The sequence below is a fragment of the Hydra viridissima genome, unplaced genomic scaffold (assembly GCF_058129835.1).
Source record: "Hydra viridissima isolate aposymbiotic clone 2 unplaced genomic scaffold, HvirCarnegie_v1 scaffold_5, whole genome shotgun sequence".
NCBI classification, from domain to species: Eukaryota; Metazoa; Cnidaria; class Hydrozoa; order Anthoathecata; family Hydridae; genus Hydra; species Hydra viridissima.
In genome coordinates, this window is record NW_028324304.1 from 5,128,255 (window position 1) to 5,145,512 (window position 17,258).

The 17,258-nt window shown below is 29.3% G+C and overlaps 3 protein-coding genes across 7 annotated transcripts; all 3 read right to left on the minus strand.

Moving 5' to 3' along the window:
• Positions 1 to 530: 530 nt before the first annotated feature.
• Positions 531 to 4,933, minus strand: LOC145189397 (adenylate kinase 2, mitochondrial-like). Its single transcript, XM_080066024.2, has 7 exons — positions 4,643 to 4,933; positions 4,466 to 4,511; positions 4,282 to 4,358; positions 3,503 to 3,616; positions 3,037 to 3,131; positions 910 to 982; positions 531 to 810 (listed from the first exon to the last, which is right to left on the minus strand). The coding sequence occupies exons 1-7, from the start codon at positions 4,757 to 4,759 to the stop codon at positions 601 to 603; spliced, it is 732 nt and encodes a 243-aa protein (XP_079922150.2). The 5' UTR covers positions 4,760 to 4,933; the 3' UTR covers positions 531 to 600.
• An 841-nt stretch (positions 4,934 to 5,774) lies between these two features.
• On the minus strand, positions 5,775 to 7,760 carry LOC145188548 (bile acid-sensitive ion channel-like). Its single transcript, XM_080065023.2, has one exon. It carries the CDS (start codon positions 7,691 to 7,693, stop codon positions 6,140 to 6,142), a length of 1,554 nt encoding a protein of 517 aa, XP_079921149.2. The 5' UTR covers positions 7,694 to 7,760; the 3' UTR covers positions 5,775 to 6,139.
• A 2,665-nt stretch (positions 7,761 to 10,425) lies between these two features.
• LOC149888127 (uncharacterized) lies at positions 10,426 to 14,680 on the minus strand. Of its 5 annotated transcripts, XM_090087830.1 has the most exons (5): positions 14,306 to 14,675; positions 13,821 to 14,183; positions 13,223 to 13,418; positions 12,635 to 12,913; positions 10,426 to 12,064 (listed from the first exon to the last, which is right to left on the minus strand). In XM_090087830.1, exon 5 carries the CDS (start codon positions 12,020 to 12,022, stop codon positions 10,643 to 10,645), a length of 1,380 nt encoding a protein of 459 aa, XP_089943956.1. In that variant the 5' UTR covers positions 12,023 to 12,064; positions 12,635 to 12,913; positions 13,223 to 13,418; positions 13,821 to 14,183; positions 14,306 to 14,675; the 3' UTR covers positions 10,426 to 10,642. The 5 variants fall into 5 exon arrangements, with proteins under 5 accessions (XP_089943956.1, XP_089943958.1, XP_089943954.1 ...); XM_090087832.1 differs by lacking the exon at positions 13,821 to 14,183; XM_090087828.1 differs by lacking the exon at positions 13,223 to 13,418.
• Positions 14,681 to 17,258: the final 2,578 nt, after the last annotated feature.

A 17,258-nucleotide genomic window follows, 5' to 3' on the forward strand; every position in this document is an offset into this window, starting at 1 on the left:
ACTAACAACTATGTTTAAAATGGCTAGAAATTAAGTGGAAAAAAGAATAAATACAGAAATGTTTAGTCTTACACCATTATTTTGAAAACATTTTTGTGATAGAAGCGGCATGTTTTGTATCGTTATCTTGTTGAAATTTCTAAAGCAACGGCATGTTATCCTCACCATATGGAAGCATTATTTCTTGAAGTATATTAACATTTCATTCGGGGGGTCGATGTTAGAAAATAAATACGTATCGTCAACTAGGGTGACTTTAGCCACTGTTTGTGATTTTGTTTCCCTACAAATTACTTTCTTGTTAACAAAAGAAATAATTTACAGGAAAGTAAAATCATAAATGATAAATCAAGATCTGTTTGAGAGAGTTGAATCCTTGAATTCTTGAATTTTAATTTTTATAAGTCTAAATTGAAAGTAATCTTATACAAACAATAAAATTGCACACAATGCTAATTAAAAAATTAATTAACGGTAAAAAAAAAAAAATTGTTAAACAACACCACGTTGTAGAATGACGTAGAAGATTATTTTATCAAAAATAGGATTTATTTCCAATAAAAAATTGGTACATCTCTATAGAATCCAGTCAATTAAAAACTATTTCCTCTTGGCTCTAGCATCATCAAATATTGCGGCAATGTTAGCAAATATTGATGCCATCGGCTGATCAGCATTTACTCGAGTGTGTAAATTACGTTTTTGATAAAACTCTACTAACGGGGATGTCGAACTATGATATGCCGCCAATCGTTTTCGCAAAGTTTCTTCGTTGTCGTCTGAACGACGTATTAGTGACTCACCAGTAACCTAAGAAAAGTGATTGAGACGGAGTTATTTGAAAACAATGGCAATTTACGTTAGAATAACAAAAAAGGACCTTTTTAACAGTTTTACGTTTTTACTTACGTCATCTTTCATCGGAATTTTCGGTGGGTTAAAGAATTCATGGTAAGAACGGCCGCTTTCAATGTGGAACAATCTAAAATAAAAGAAGCCAACTGACTTCGTGATACACAAATTTATGCAACCAGACAGCAAATAAAAAGAAGAGATGTTAAGGACAAACTGTAAAAAAAATCCTAAGGTCAGTGTCTTCTACTGTGATAAAATAAAAAGATTTTTACTGATGCGTGAAAAAAATGTTGAAAATTTAAGTAACTTCCATGGATTTGACGTTTGGAGGAGTAACTTTTAAACACTTGTGCAGAAGAAAAGTGCAGATTGAACTGATAAAAATGCAGAGAAATAGTGTAAAAGTTTTAATTTTGTTAAGATAGTGTAAGAGTTTTAAGTTTTAAAAAGTTTTAAAGAAACTTTTTTTTAAGTTCAAAGGTTTTAAGAATGCTTATAGTGCTCACTGCTTTACTGTAATGGCTCATGAAAATTCAGATACAGTATGTACGCTTTGAAGAATCTATCAATTATGTAAGAATATTATTGGGTAGGGCATCCCATACATTTCAGAAATCACTGCTTTTTTACCATAAATACTAGGCTCGAAGTATTTTTATTTACTTGAAGGAATATAAATGTAGGATCTGTTAAAAAAAAAATTGATTTTACAAAGTCTTCATTTGCAAAAATGGACTTTATTGTTTCATTTTCTAGACAAAAAAAATTAACTTTAGGCAAAAATAAAGTTCTTGCGGACGCAATAAAAAACCCATTGCATTTCTTGATAAAATTAATTTTTTTTTAAAAAATGCAAAACAAAGTTTTAGAAAGAGTACTTAAACAAAATTATTTTAATATAAGGCGTTGACTTATCTTTATATTTATATATTCTTCATGTTTCGATTTTTTTTGTAATTATTTATTTTAACCAGCACATATTTTATTGTCAAATTAAAAGAGATATTTAACAATGAGTATGAAAAACTGTATGAAAACACAGATGGTTTAAAGACAAGAAAAAAGGCAAGCACAGCTATGTTTGATTTAATTGGTATTATATACAATTTTTTAAAATAAATATATTTTAGCATTATCTTAATACTGTTTTAATAATATTATAATTAATGTTTTCTTATAAAAAATTTATGATTAATATTTTTTTATCAATAATGTTGATGTTTCAGAAGCTGCAGGTAACTGCAGCTTCTTATCCAAGCAAGAGTAGAAAATAGAGCTATAATGTTTCTTTTTAATAGCAAGAAGGACCTCTATTCATTTTAGTATTTCTTTTAGTCATTTTTAGTGCCTGTAACAGATTATATTATAGAGATAGAGAAGTTAATTTTTGTTTGTTAAATTTATAACCTTGATATCACATTGTAGAATAAGCATTTATGAAACCTGGCACCTGTACATGGGATATAAAAAAAAATCCATATTTATTGACATCCAATCTGGTGAAAAAAAAAATTGTTTTTTATATCATCTGTATGGGATAGTCTTACACATTTTAAACTTTGCTCCCCCCTCCCCATTTGAGTTTATATTTGCAAACATTAAGGTCTATTTTTGCAAATTCTGCTTTTATTTTGATAAATTTATATTTGGCTACTCTTAAAGAGTGTACCTAAAGGCAAAAAAATCTTTGGGACCAACCTTGTTAATGAAAATTGAAAAGTACAGGATGCCCTATTTTTGGGTGCATTTCAATTAAGAAGCATGACTGAGCAGGATGATCCAGTGTTTTGGCTTGCTGAGCTGAAATTACATATTAATATACTTAAAAAGCTTTCCAGACGTGATCTAGGTGATGTTGAAAATAAATTGGATTTACTCAAACATAAGGATACTAGAAATACTCAATATACTGTCAAAGTTTGGAAATATTGCATATAATATATAGAAATATATAACATTAGTTTGACATAAGTATATTTTTAAAACGCTAAATCTGCATCACTAAATCTGTTCTGGTTTTTTTAACATAACTATTTGAGTTTCAGCTTTAAAAATAGTTTACAGTTAAACTTAAAGATCTCCTTTATTTCTTCAAGGAAACTTTTTAAAATGATTAAACGATTTTATACAAAATATACTTTTAAGAGTTAAATGGTGTAACTTTTTTATAATCATTTGTACCTTCCAGAAATTCTTTTGACAAGCAGTTCATCATCTATATGAAACTCAATTACACGATCCAATGGCGTATTTCTTTTTTCCAACAACTTTTCCAACTAAAAAATTAAAAAAAAAATTTTTTAAGAGAAGCAATAAAAACGTTTCATTTCTTATATTTACATAATTTTTATATTCTTTTTTAAGTATAGATTTGAAAAGTGACTTTTAAAATAAATTTTTTTTATCAATAAAATTCTTTTTTTTTTTTTCTGTGAGTTTTTCTTGCATTTAATTTGGTGAAGACTATAAGAATGAGATTTTTCTGCAAATAATTCTTCAGAGCTTGCAAGTGACAAAAATTACAAATAGGACTTCATTATTTTTTAATATTAATAACAAATGAAACATAATTATTAAAACAATATTCAAAGCACTATTTGCTTGTTTATTCAAAGTGCTTTGACTGAACAAGCGTATAGTATCATACTTTTTCAGCTTGAGGTATTGTCCTAGGAAAGCCATCCAACAGGAAACCATTCTTGCACTCTGGTTTGGCAAGATTGTTATCAATAAGCTCCACAACTAAATCATCAGTCACTAACTAAAAAAAAAAAAATCTTGAGTCAGTGTAATTTATGGTGATGTGGGAGCTCAAAAATATACGGTGATATAGAGCTCAAACAGCAAGAGTAAGAACTTTTTATCATTATTAAGATTATCAAAAGTAAATAAAAAAAAAAAAAAAGGTGTAAAAATTGCCTAAATAACACAAAAAAGAACCATTAAGATAAAATCATTTTTGATATGGTCTTGCATGGTTTCCATGAAATGTTTCAAGAGTTGTGAGAAACCAAAATGAAAATAAAAAAAGCAATTAAAATCAACCTATAGTATTAAATATCTACTATAAAAATTCTATTTATTTAATTCCAATCAGCAAATTTTAAAGTTACAAAGCAAAAACTGATTAAAAAAAAAGATGTGATGTCATTTTTAGACAATCTCTGCAGATATTTTTTTCTGTTTTGCTTAAATAACATTTGAAAGAAGAAGAAAAAAGACAAATAATAATTATAAGGTCTCCTCTATTGCACTAGAAAGTTATTAGTTGATTAGCTTAGTGAATTTTTTTTCTAAAGTTTTACAAAAACTGTTTAATGATTTATATAAATCAATCATTTGCAGGTATCTTTTCTAAAATCAATCATTTTGAGCTTTTTTTGGCTACTGCAAACTTACTATACTACTTATTTTCATTCAGCTGACCTGACCTGCATCCATAACCCCTTTGACCTTTTTTCCAAGCTCTGAACCTGATGCTACAACTGCACGTAACATGTCTCCTAATAAACAAAAATACAACATTAAAACATCTACAATTAGTAATTGACCTTATAAATTTAATTCAAATATAAAAACTATAGAAAAATGTAACACGCATAAATCATACCTGTAGCTAAATGACAAACATAATAACGCTCTACCAATTTTTGAGCCTTAAAGAAAAATCAGTAAGCATAGAATAAAAGCCTAATACTTTTTTATGAATGTATGAGCGTGTGTAAGAAATAGAGAAAGAGATGGAGAAAGTAGTTATAAGCCTCTTTATATATTACAACAATATTACTTGTGTTCCTTTACCAGCGCCAGGAGGCCCTAAGAGAATACCATTGATTCCACTGGCATTTTTTTCTTTCTTGATTCTTTCATCATGGTCAGTTGTTTCGTTTGTTACAGGAGACATTTTATGAGAATGTTAATATCAATAATCCTTTAGGCTTGTCAAAGATTCTTATATCATTTGGTTAATTAGGAAAAGACAAAGCTTAGAGGTTTTCTTCGTACTCGCTGAAAGAGACGAAGCCAGTTGCGCAATGAACCTTGTCAACGCATTTATTTATGCCGTTAGAAGTGTAATGTTAGTCAGTGACGTAAGTGAACCCATAGAAGGTTACAGTTTTTCAAAGCGAAGGAGGTTAAGGTTTTTTCATTTAACTATAAAATACTTTGAAAAATTAAAAATTCCGCCACTGAGTAAATATTTTATACTTTTTTATGCGTTAAAATCTCTCAGAATTTTTTAATGTTTTTAGATTTTACATAATACTTTGGGTTATTTTGTAAAAACTGAAAAAAATTTCGCTAGATTTATAACTTTGCTCGTTAATTCACTGGATTTTACCTCGAAGTTTGTTTACATAAGCATGTTAAAATGTTTTGGTATTATGTAAGTTTTAAAATAAAATTATAAATGATACCATGTAAACTTTAAAATAAATTTATAAATGGTGCCATGTAAATTTTAAAATAAAATTACAGATCTATAAACAAGGCCGTCTTTTTTTGAGCACCCTGGGACTGAAAAGTTTTTGGTGCCCTAATAGCATTATTTAAGAAGTATTGAAAATATATACGATACATGTATACCAATGCATCATACATGGATATCAATGCATCAAAAATGTTTATCATTGTTTGCATTAAAACTTAACACTTTACGTTTTAATGACGCATAATGTAAATAGTAAAAGACCCCCACTTTTACTCTCTTTCTTGATGAGCGCTAATTATAAAGCAAAAATTCGTTGATTTGTAACTTCTTGATGAGTATCGGATGGTTTTGTTTCTCATCTTCAACAATTTTCTACTCTTATCAGCTGTAATTCAACTGTAAATAATATTGCGAACCCTAATGAAATGGCTTCATCAGTAACAACCGTAAATCAAAACCGATAAAGTTCCGTTTCAAAGAATGTTCATTTTTGAAATTAGTGCATTAAATTGTCATTTTTATTTCTAACTTTGTTTTTATTACAAACTCATAAGAAGAAATATAAAAAAGAAACAAAAGATCGTAAAACAAATAAAACTTCAATCGAAATTTACTTTCGCATTATTGGAATCTTTTTTAAAACTAGCATTCTTCTTTGGTTTATTCGATGTCTCTAATCTTAAATAATGTGTTGCTCTTATAGTCACATAATGGTTTTTTTTTCTATTTCTATATTTTTCTATATTTATATATTTCCAAATATTTTTATGATGGAACCGAGATATTACAAACTCTATTTGCTTGCACATAAAACAGTCCTAAATTAATTTCATGGGTGATTTTTTTGTAGTTTTAAACTTCTAAAGAGATTTGACAACTTACAAAAGGTTTTCGTGAAGTTATATCACTTTTACGCGTTTTTTTAATATTTTTGTAGCGTATATATATGAGTGTTCCAGTTAGCTGGAACACTATAATTAAGGTTTCAATAAAACTAATGATAGAAAACCCAGTGAACAAAGAAATTAACCCACCAGCATGGCCTAAAAATTCTGCCAAAGAAAGGCTATCGGATACTCGGTGTAGAAGATAATTAAAATCATTAAAGTTGATAGACAGCTTAATATGCTGGTTTTCTTCACACGACTCATTAGCAATCGGTGAACAATATTTTTTCATATTTACACGTGGCTCGTATTTTACTTCAAAGCATCCTGATTTGCAATGGCGTAAACATTTTGTATTTCCAGAGCCCCAATCTGAATATTGACGCTGGATGCATTGCTGATTTTCAGCGGAGTCAGTACATTTTGGAACTTGGCTGTGCTTTTCCAAAACTGGTCGGCTGTATTCAATGCAGTTGCACTTCTCAGCGATTTCCTCGGAGAGACAATTCAGGTAGCAGAAATCTGCAGTATATTTGGTTATAACACGTTGGCTTAAAGAAAAATTAGCAAACTTTACGACTTCGTCTTGGGCACATTGTACATTTTTACTGCTTTCTCTCTGCGTTAACGTTTTTTGTGGTGATATGGAATAATAGAAACCAGGAGTAAGCATGATCTCTTGACTTGATGAGAATATATACTCGCCTTGATGGCTTATAAACAATTTAATGCCAATTGACTTATATTTATCGTATTCACTTTTTTCAAGCTTAAGTATCAAGTTAAGTCCGTGAGAGAAACCAGGTAGTCGAACATGGCGGGCATCAACTTGGTTTCCTCCTAAATCAAAACCAGTATTAAAGGCAAAACATAAACCATATTCAAAATACCATTGTTCATCCCAAGATGCTTCAGTAGAGCAATCTTCGATGCCAAACATGCAATCCATAAGAGTTGTGTTTAAACGATGGCTGTATTCGTACAACGATTGAATTGAAGAGGTCTGCAGGTATTTCTCTATATATTTTTTTGTATATTTTTCAATGTGCAGCTTGCCTAATTCTTCATCTGTTGTAGTTAAGAATTGCTTTATTTTATCCGTTTTTAATGCGTTCTCATTACACAAGACAACAACGGGGAATAGAGGAAATCTTTCGTGAACTTCTATAATCTTGACTTCAGATTTTCGTTCTAAATACGCTCGTGTCACCTTGATAAGGTTAAAGGTACAAAAAGCAAGGGAACAAACTATTACAGTTAACCACATCACCTTGAATATTAAACTTCTGGATTGAAAAAGCACCGAGCTACCGTGCAGTGAACTACTTTTTTCAAATTTCATATTTACTCTCTTACTGTTTGTTTGCATTTTTTCTTTAAGATAATTCTCTGTGACACTTATGTTATCATATATAGAAGATTCTTGATCTGTAAGTGAGTCTTTAATCTTTCTCATCTTTGATACACGAATTCTGTCTAAGAGACTTAAGTTATCCATGATGGGAGATAATATACACATATAATTGTTAAGGCTCTAGAACTTCACGGTATATCTCAAAACGTTGAAAGCAAACACGAAGTTCTCAGAAAAGTTCTTCCCAATAAAATTTTTTGAGCAATGAGAAATATATAAATAAGTAATAGTAAAATATTTTTAAATAAACCTTTTGTTTTCTTGGCTTTAAAAGGAGGTTTATTTTATAATGGACATTTCACTTACTATTTCACCATACAAGATACATAATTTATTAAATCTTCTCCCACAACTCACTTAATTTTTTTTTTTTTTATCTCCATCAACTTTCGGTATTTTTGTTGTTGTTGTTGTTGTTGTTGTTGGTCCTTTAATAGCAGGATCAGTTTTTAATGTCTATAAATAAATAATATAAATGAATAGAAAAAGAAAGAAAATTAAAAGAAAAGTTAAACAAAAAAAAAGTCAAATAAATAAAGAAAATAAAGAAAGAAATAAAGAAAAAAAAAAGATAAACTAAAAAAGTAAAGAAATAAAGAAAAAAAAATGAAGAAATAAAATAAGAAAATAAGGAAATAAATAAAAGAAAGTAAAAATATAAATAAAGTAAAGAAAGAAAGAAAGAAAATAAAGAAAAAAAAAGAAGAAATAAATCAAGAAAATAAAGAAATAGATAAAAGAAAGTAAAAAAATAAATAAAGTAAATAAATAAAGTAAGAAAATGAAGAAATAAATCAAAAAAATAAAGAAATAGATAAAAGAAAGTAAAGAAATAAATAAAGTAAATAAATAAAGAAAGAAAGGAAGAAAATAAAGAAAGAAAGAAAATGAAGAAATAAATCAAGAAAATAAAGAAATAGATAAAAGAAATTAAAAAGAAAATAAAGTAGATAAATAAATAAATAAAGAAAGAAAATTAAGAAAGAAAGAAAGTAAAGAAATAAATAAAATAAAGTAAAGAAATAAATAAAAGAAAGTAAAGAAATAAATAGATAAAATAAATAATGAAAAAAAATGAAGGAATAAATTAAGAAAATAAATAAACAAATAAAAGTGAGTAAAGAAATAAATATAGTAAATAAAAAAAGAAAAAAAGAAAAAAGTAAAGAAAGAAAGATAGGAAGGAAGGAAGAAAGAAATACAATTGCAGGATAAAAACGAGTTTTAAGCACTGCATAACTCGGTGCAGCATAAATATGAACAATTTCTTAGGTTTAAAATTTCTTATTCTTGGACTTTAAAACTCTGAGCTATTTAGTTGGCTCCATCTCAATTTTAAAGAAAGGCTTAATAATCTCAACTTTAGTTTTAAAGGCTTAACAACTGTCGCCTGAAATCAAAAGCGACCGTTGTTATAAATTTTCTTTAACTGTTCAACCTTCATAGATAAAGATTGAAAGACATTTTTAATTGTTATTTTATATATTTATCAATTATTACTACTTTTTTCCAGTGCAGTCTTAACGCATAGACAAGGTAGGCTGCAGCCTAGGGCCCTCAATTTTAGGAGCCCCCTAAATGTTTTTTTTTTGGAGCCAACTTGGGAAAAATCATCTTGGCGGTTAGAATTTTTTTTTTCAACGATGGTCTTAAATTGCATTAACAGGGGATCATTTTAAAAACTAAATTGAATTGACGGGGGTTCAAAACTAAAGCTTATCATAAATGAGCTCCATTCTAACATATTACAAGAAAGATTGAACTATTTGTCCTCAATGTCGATAGAATAATGTTCTTTTCAAGATGATTTTGATGATATTGTTAAAGACCTTTCTAGAAATAAAGTACGAGAACGTCTCATGCAAATTAAACAATTGTTTTTATAAACATTTGCTATTTAACTGCCTTATTTCATTATTAAAGAAAAGTATAGGGGGCCCCAGTTTCAGTCTAACCTGGGGCCCCCGATAGTCATAAGACGGTTTTGCTTTTCTTTATCAATGATATCCTTATAACTGTTTGAATTTACTAGTAGATTCAAAACGAACAGTATTGCTAAAGCTGTGCACTTCAAGTCTTTTGATAGTTTAGATTATTTACATTTATAGTTCTTAGTTTTTATACTTACACTACATGACGCAAAATAACCCAATAAATAAATTTTTTTTTTTTTCTTTTTTTCAAACTCTGCAACTTTTGTTTCGGTATAAGACGTTGTTTCCGTTCTATTTAGAATATTCAATCTCTGACTAATCTCTAACTAATCTCTGACCAAATTTGAGGATAACAAACCGCAATTCTATCAATTTGAAACGTAGGCGCAAGAGCAAAATGGTGACATTGACGGTTATTTCAAAGTTAACGTATAACCTCGAAAACGTTGTAACTTTCGAACGCAAGTATTTGCCACATTCCTTAATTGCCTTTGACAAAAAATTATCATGTAATACAACCCATCATCAGAATTACACTGCTAACATCCCATCATTAGAATTACAATATTAAAATTTCATTATCCCATCGCCGTCGTCGTCATCATCAGAATTACTAACAATTTACTGAAAATGAAAAGATTTACATTTCTTTTATTTTTTATTGTTGCAAACGGTAACTGAGCAAAATTATTCATTTCTTCGACCAATCCATGGTTTGACCTCGCTGAAAAATACAGAACTACTTCACCAAATACCGTACGTATCTCTTATGATATGAAGAAAGCTATGATCACCAATTACATCAATAGTGTAAAGTCGTAAAACTTCTGTATCAAAAAAAAAAAGCCACTTCAATCCTAGTTTTTGAATTCTTAAAGTAAGTGCTGAAGAAAAAACAAAGAATTTCAGATAAAAAATTTCTTGAAAAATCTCAAAATCTATAAATTGACGTTGAAATGTTGATGACGAAATATTTACAGAGTTTCGTTTTACATTAAGTAATAACTAGAAGTTTAAAAAAAAAAAAAAAATTACAGTAATAATGTTAGTCTCAGAATAACCGAGAAAATATCATTAATAAATACAAATAACGATTATAAATAAAATTATCGTGAATATATTATTGATCTCGTGGCTCATTTTCTTTGTGTAAACAGAGACTTGCAATGTGCGCCGCAACTGCGTTCGCTTCGTTAGAAATTTCGTCAAGTGGGCTATTTTGCGTTTGACCGTTGCACACTTGAACAGAAAAGTCCGTTGTAAAATATTTACGATTAATAATGTCTTGAATCTGGCTTTGAAATGCTGATGTTGCATGCATCAAGGGAATAGCCAAAGACGTAATCCCCACATTTTGTTTACATTCTAGTTCTACTATCCTCTGTTGCAACTGTGCAATCGTTTCGTTTATAGAGTTGCTGCAATCTTCGTACGCAGACTGCATCTCGACTAAACGCTCGATAATCTGAAACTCACCCGGATGTTTTTCCGTAATTAAGTTGCAAACTTCTGACAGTTTCAAACTAAAACCATCCACGTTCATAATTGGAGAACAAGCAAGCTTAATTTCACTGCGTCCATTACATTGACTGCCACTGCAGCAGCTATTAAAACATTTTTGTGTGTTTTTGGTATTTCCGCCGTTCACAATCACATTTCCATAACCGTTTATAACTGGATTACCTTTTTTTCCAGTAGTAAGAAAAGGTGAGTCGCACTCACTTGTTGTGTAGCTATTATCTGATTCGTTTAACTCATCATTAAAATTTTTTGTTTTGTAATTGGATTCTAATCGGGTCTTCGATAGCCGCAGCTCTGAAGATCTTGTCGATGGCACAACAGGTACTGGGTATGGACTTTTTGGCACTTTCAAACTTTTACTTCGTCGTAGAGAGCTACTTGTCATATTACTCAGCACTGTACTGTTGGATAAATTGACTTTATCGTCTTTTTTAAATCCATTTTGATGTTGATTTTTTTCACGTACACCGTTCTGCTTTTGTTCGCGATGTAACTTAGAATTAACGCTGGAGTCACTTAAATTAGGATTATTTTGATATTTTTTTCTGGCTGGCACCGTCATCCTTGCTGAGTCGTTTCGGTTAAAGCTTGAGTGATGAACAAAACCATCAGATGATGTTTTTGAGCGAACTAAAAGCAGTTCTGTTTTTTTATCTAAGGATCTTGAGAATGCATTTTCGTCCTCATGAGAATTAAAGGAAGTTCCGTTTAAATTGCTTACGTGTTTTGGTTGACTATGTGCGGGTGCAGATTTAGATCTCATACGTTGAGCGCCATACCTCGGAGCAGACCGCGGCCTTTGCATTGAATTAGAACTGGCAGCTTCAGAATTCTCAGGTATATCATATAGATCCATTTCTTGGAAAGAAGATAAAGATGATCCCGGAGACACACTAAAATCGTCGTAACTTAAAACGTCGTCTTCTGTCGCAGTTTCACAAATCGGTTTTCTTTTTACATTAACTTTGCTGGAATTCATTATTTAAATTGAATGCAGTCGATGAACATATCTTCCATCATTCTAAAAGGAAGAATATTTAAAAAAACCTTATATTTGTTAACACTGATACATTTAGCATTTTCTTGGTGGAAAACAAAAGATATGAAAAAAATTACAATGGTATCAAATCATAAACAAAACATTTGGTTAGTTTTATTTTAACAAATTTTTAGACGGTGCAGTTTTACGTTTCTATTTAACTTTTCGAATCCGGTAACAACGACAATATTTTGGAGTGTTAATTTTGAAGTTTGGACAAATAATGAAACATTGAGACGACAAAATTTTGAACAAAAACAAAGAGTAGCATGATGTTTGTTGACGCACCATTGTTTTTTGGAAAATGGATCAAACTCGCTGACTTTTTTATAAATATAGAGCCGGTTGTATGTATGTATGTATGTATGTATGTATGTATGTATGTATGTATGTATGTATGTATGTATGTATGTATGTATGTATGTATGTATGTATGTATGTATGTATGTGTGTGTGTGTGTATATATATATATATATATATATATATATATATATATATATATATATATATATATATATATATATATATATATATATAAAGTAAATTCTTACTGTTTTCATGCTGCGTTCTCCTTTAACACATCGGCGACAACTTCTGCGAAATTTTATCCATTAACACTCTCGTGCGTGATTTCATTAGTTCTTCAATATTTAATACGTTTGGTTATTGATACAAACAATTGTTAGCTTAGTATGAGAGACCAATCAAATCTGAGTAAAATATTTCCTAAGAATTCACTTTGAATCGATCGTCAATCGAGAGTGTTCATATAGTGAACATTCGGCGTTTATTTGATTCAATTCGATTCAACTGGTTTATCGTATCAATGCCTAAGAATTTGAGGATATTAAGAACTATACATAATTCATGTTGCTTACATATATAAATACATTTATATGTAATTATATGTGTATAAACGTATATGTTGTATGTATTTCATATATGCTACAAATATTTCCCAAATACTACACATAAGTAAAATAGCTACAAAATATAAAAACATAAATACAATTAAAATATGTCTTATTCGATGATTTATGGCAATTAATAATCACTTATAAAACTGTAAAAATTGAACTGAAAATTTTGAAATAAAATTGTTTAACGCAATAATCGCTCGAAGCACGCGGTATTTTTACCACTTAATGTGCTGCAAAAAAATCGAGTGCGTGGAGTTCATATAAATCTTCTTTTTTTGTTTGCTCGCAATCGAATTATTTAATTGGAAAAATAAACGTTTGTTAGTTTGGTTTTTGTGACAGCGGGATAATCGCGATGACAATAAACTAATCTAGCCTTTGAGCAGATGTTCTGGATAAACATTTCCATAGAAACCTAATTTAAAAAAAAACTAACCGCTTTGACTCTCAAGCATTACACAAAAAAGAACGTAATAATTATCATGCTGCAAGATTATGAAGTTTTCATTTAGGAAAAAAAAAACGCATAAAGAATTAGTTTTCTTTTTGATAAAAGACATCGGGGGGTTCTTAGATACAAAACCCTGGGGCTTGTTGAATACTGTGCTAAGATATTGCTTCAACAAGTCAGCATCTCGTAGACAGTTTAACTTTTCATTAAGCCCAACTTACAGCAAAATTTTTATATTATAGTAATATTATAGTAATATTATAGTAATATTTATAGCAATATTTATAGTAATATTTTTAGTGGTATTTACCTCTTATTTCTTAGACAGTTTTAAAATAAATATTTAAAAATCATATTAAGAATTACCTTCCAGACCATGTTTTATTTTTAATTTTGTTTTTCAACTTCTATGACTACCGTGATGGCCATAACTCGCTGGAGAATGCACAACTTTACATTTCGATTTTTAGATTATTTATAAGTTAACAAAAGCAAAGATATCGATTTCGAAACGGCAGATGGTGACAAGTAAACGTCTATCGCTTTTCAATTAACTCTTGCACGTGTGCTTTCAAATATTTTTCGTTTTGAATTTTAACGTGCTGGATAAATTTAGCAAGTTTGGCCTTTACTCACGGTACCTCCGCTGTTTTCATGACCGTATCAAACTTTAGTGAAAATTTACATTTTTTAATCTTTTACACATTCGAGCAACAAGCAAAAGTTAATCTACAAAACGAAAGAATTAGAAAAATTGTGTTTTAGTTTCTTTATTTTAAAATACTTTAGATAATAAAAGTTTGTTTTTTTTTCAATTTTCTAAAAAGTCGACAAAACGGACTGAACTTTACCTGCTTCTGGTAGTTGTGAAATCGGTTGGCATAGACTTTCTTAGCAAGATATCACGTGTTTGGTTTTCATAGTCGAAATACAGTTGGTTTATGCAGTCAGTTACTTTTTGAAAGCAGATTTCTTCTACTTTATATTACGGGGGTAACAATTAAGAAACATTAATTGTTACCCCCGTAAACTTAATTCCCTATTGCAAATCTACTCCAAATTAAAAAATTCCAGTTTTTAGAAACTAACTTTACTTTGCTTTGACCAAAATTTTAGAAGTTTTTTTTATCAAAAACATATCTACACTCTGTTAAAAGCAATATTTTATTCCCCCGCCTCTTTGATCCTTTATTGTGATCTTCGTTTTGCTTATTTTGTGTATGCTTTTTCTATGCGAAGAACAAAATGAGCATAAACGCGAAAAAGAAAATTAATAAAAGAAATAACATAAGAATATAGGAAAGGAAATATTTCTATTTTAACAATAACTTTCAATATTTCTGGTGAAACTTACATAACGAATAATAAAAAACTCATATCTAGTTACAAACACGTTTCTAAATTTCGTTGTGAAAATGAATTTACTTCAGTCGACATTTTATAAACAATAATTTTGTTAGACAGTGAATTTGCGTAATGCAAAAAATTCTTAGTTCCGGTCTGTAAAATTGTTTCTATTGTAATATTTTTTTGAGAACATAAAATGAAACAAGAAAAATGTGAAGCCACAAAACTTAGAGCAATCCCAAAGGAGTGGTTAAAGTATTCCGTTAAACAGCATATTCTCAACTGAATTCAATAAAAACGTTCTCACAAAGGATCTGACCAAACTAATTTTGAACGATGTTATTTTGAAGGATCGCTCGCCATTCTTTTTATGAGTGTTATTATCTGAAATAGTTTGCATTTTACAATTAACGTCTAATACGGGGTCAATTACAACGGTGATATAACTTCTCATTTATGTCTCCTTCATCTAGCAGCTTAATATCATCAAGCAGATCGTCTTACTTGCATAAAATAGCATGCTGTAGGTATTGCGTGTCCATTCTTTCTGCAGTTGTGATTTTCTTTTATATTTCTTTTCATCTATCCTCTTATCCATATTCTCATTCAGAGTCTTCCCCTATTAAAGGAAGTTGCCCTTCTCTTTATCATTATTATTACGTCAGAATTTTAACTCTATAATTGGAGTTGCTAAACGAACCAAACTGACGAAAACATAAAAAAGTATATGTACACTGCTTAGTACAAAATCGTACAATATTTAAAAATTTCTAATTTTTTTTTTTCGATTGTAGAGATGTTGAAAACAAATAAAAATCTAAGTATCGCTTATTATGTTACAGTCCTACGGGCCTATTATGTTACAGTTCGACGATCTATTATGAAGCAACAAGCAGTCATTAAGTCTTATTCAAGGTTAACTATGGCAAACAATCTTCAAACCTACAGACTAAAAGGGGTCGAGGTTGGGTATGTAGATTAAAATTTTTAAACTAAACTATATCATTGAGTAGTATACCCATGTAAGTCAAACCTTTATCTTCATTCATCTTCAACATGTTAACACAGCTAAAAATAGACTTCTAAACCTATTAAGCTTTACCCCCCTAATCGCAAAATAATTTATCAAAAAAGCAGTTCATTCTTCATTTGCAATTTCCCAGGTAATAAGCTAATCATCGAGAGGATTTTTTTCAAAGGATTTTTTACAGATTATTTGAAGAAACTGTTTTTGATCATTAGATTATAAAATGTTTAACTTTTTTTTCCCCTTGTTTTTGGTTATTACAAAAATTACTGACCAGAACGAAGAATCAAAGTAAAATTTTTTTGATTTGTGGTGTTTGCTTGATGAGGATGCTGGAGATTATAATGCTGATGTTGCAGACAACGATGCTGATTACACAGAATTTAGTTGACAGTGTTAAAAAGTTGTATTTTAAAAAAGCAACGGCATTGTGTTCCTACGTCCTTCGAATGTAGAGTTTCTTTAATTTGTATTGTAATTATAGTTATCACTAGACCAAAAAAAAAAAAAAAAGGGAATTTATGATTGGTGCGAACTTGAAATATTTAATCTTGTAGAAAAAAAAATTAAAAATACTGAGAAAAAGTAACGTTGTTTTTTTTTTGTTTTTTTTCTCTCTTTTTTTTTCGACAAACGAAAACATATCAATTATTAAACAAATAAACATAAAATTAAAAAAAAATTGCATCGTCTTAAAACTTTTCTATTTAACAGCAATTCTTTCTTTAAATTTTTAACCCATATAGCCAATCACAATGCATATTTGACATCAACTTACGAAGTCGAAAATATGACAACTCTTTATTGTTTTTCATGAACTTTATTTCGTAGTTAAGTAGCGCTCTATACCTCTATTTCATGTTCTCTTATGATTCTAAACTTTGTTTATTATAAAATGGTGACAGCAAAAAAGAGTTAATTAGATCCAGTGAACATTAAACCCAGAAAATACATTAGTGAGGTTTAACATTTAAAAAATGCTATTAATAAATCAATTTTTGAATGCTAACATACGTAAAAAACAAATACATTTTCTGCTTAAGTCTCCGAAGTAGCACAAAGTTTTTCTAAGAGTTTACGATTTCATGCGAAGTTTTTTGCGAATTTTTATTTTAGTTTTTGTTTCAGTACCCAACAGAAAGATCACTGCTCCTTGTTCTACTAGATGGAACTCTGTCCAGATGATGCTCCTATACATCGACCATCTCCAAAAACTGAGATTATATCTTTTGAGATACAGTTTCTGATACAGTCCAACAAAATTAAATGCATTATAGTTATCATTAATTATCATAAATTAACTCTTTTTTTCTTTCTTGATTTCTTCAATCTCATTGTAACTTACGTTTATCAACTCTAAGTTATCATTAATTATCATAAATTAACTCTTTTTTTCTTTCTTGATTTCTTCAATGTCATTGTAACTTACG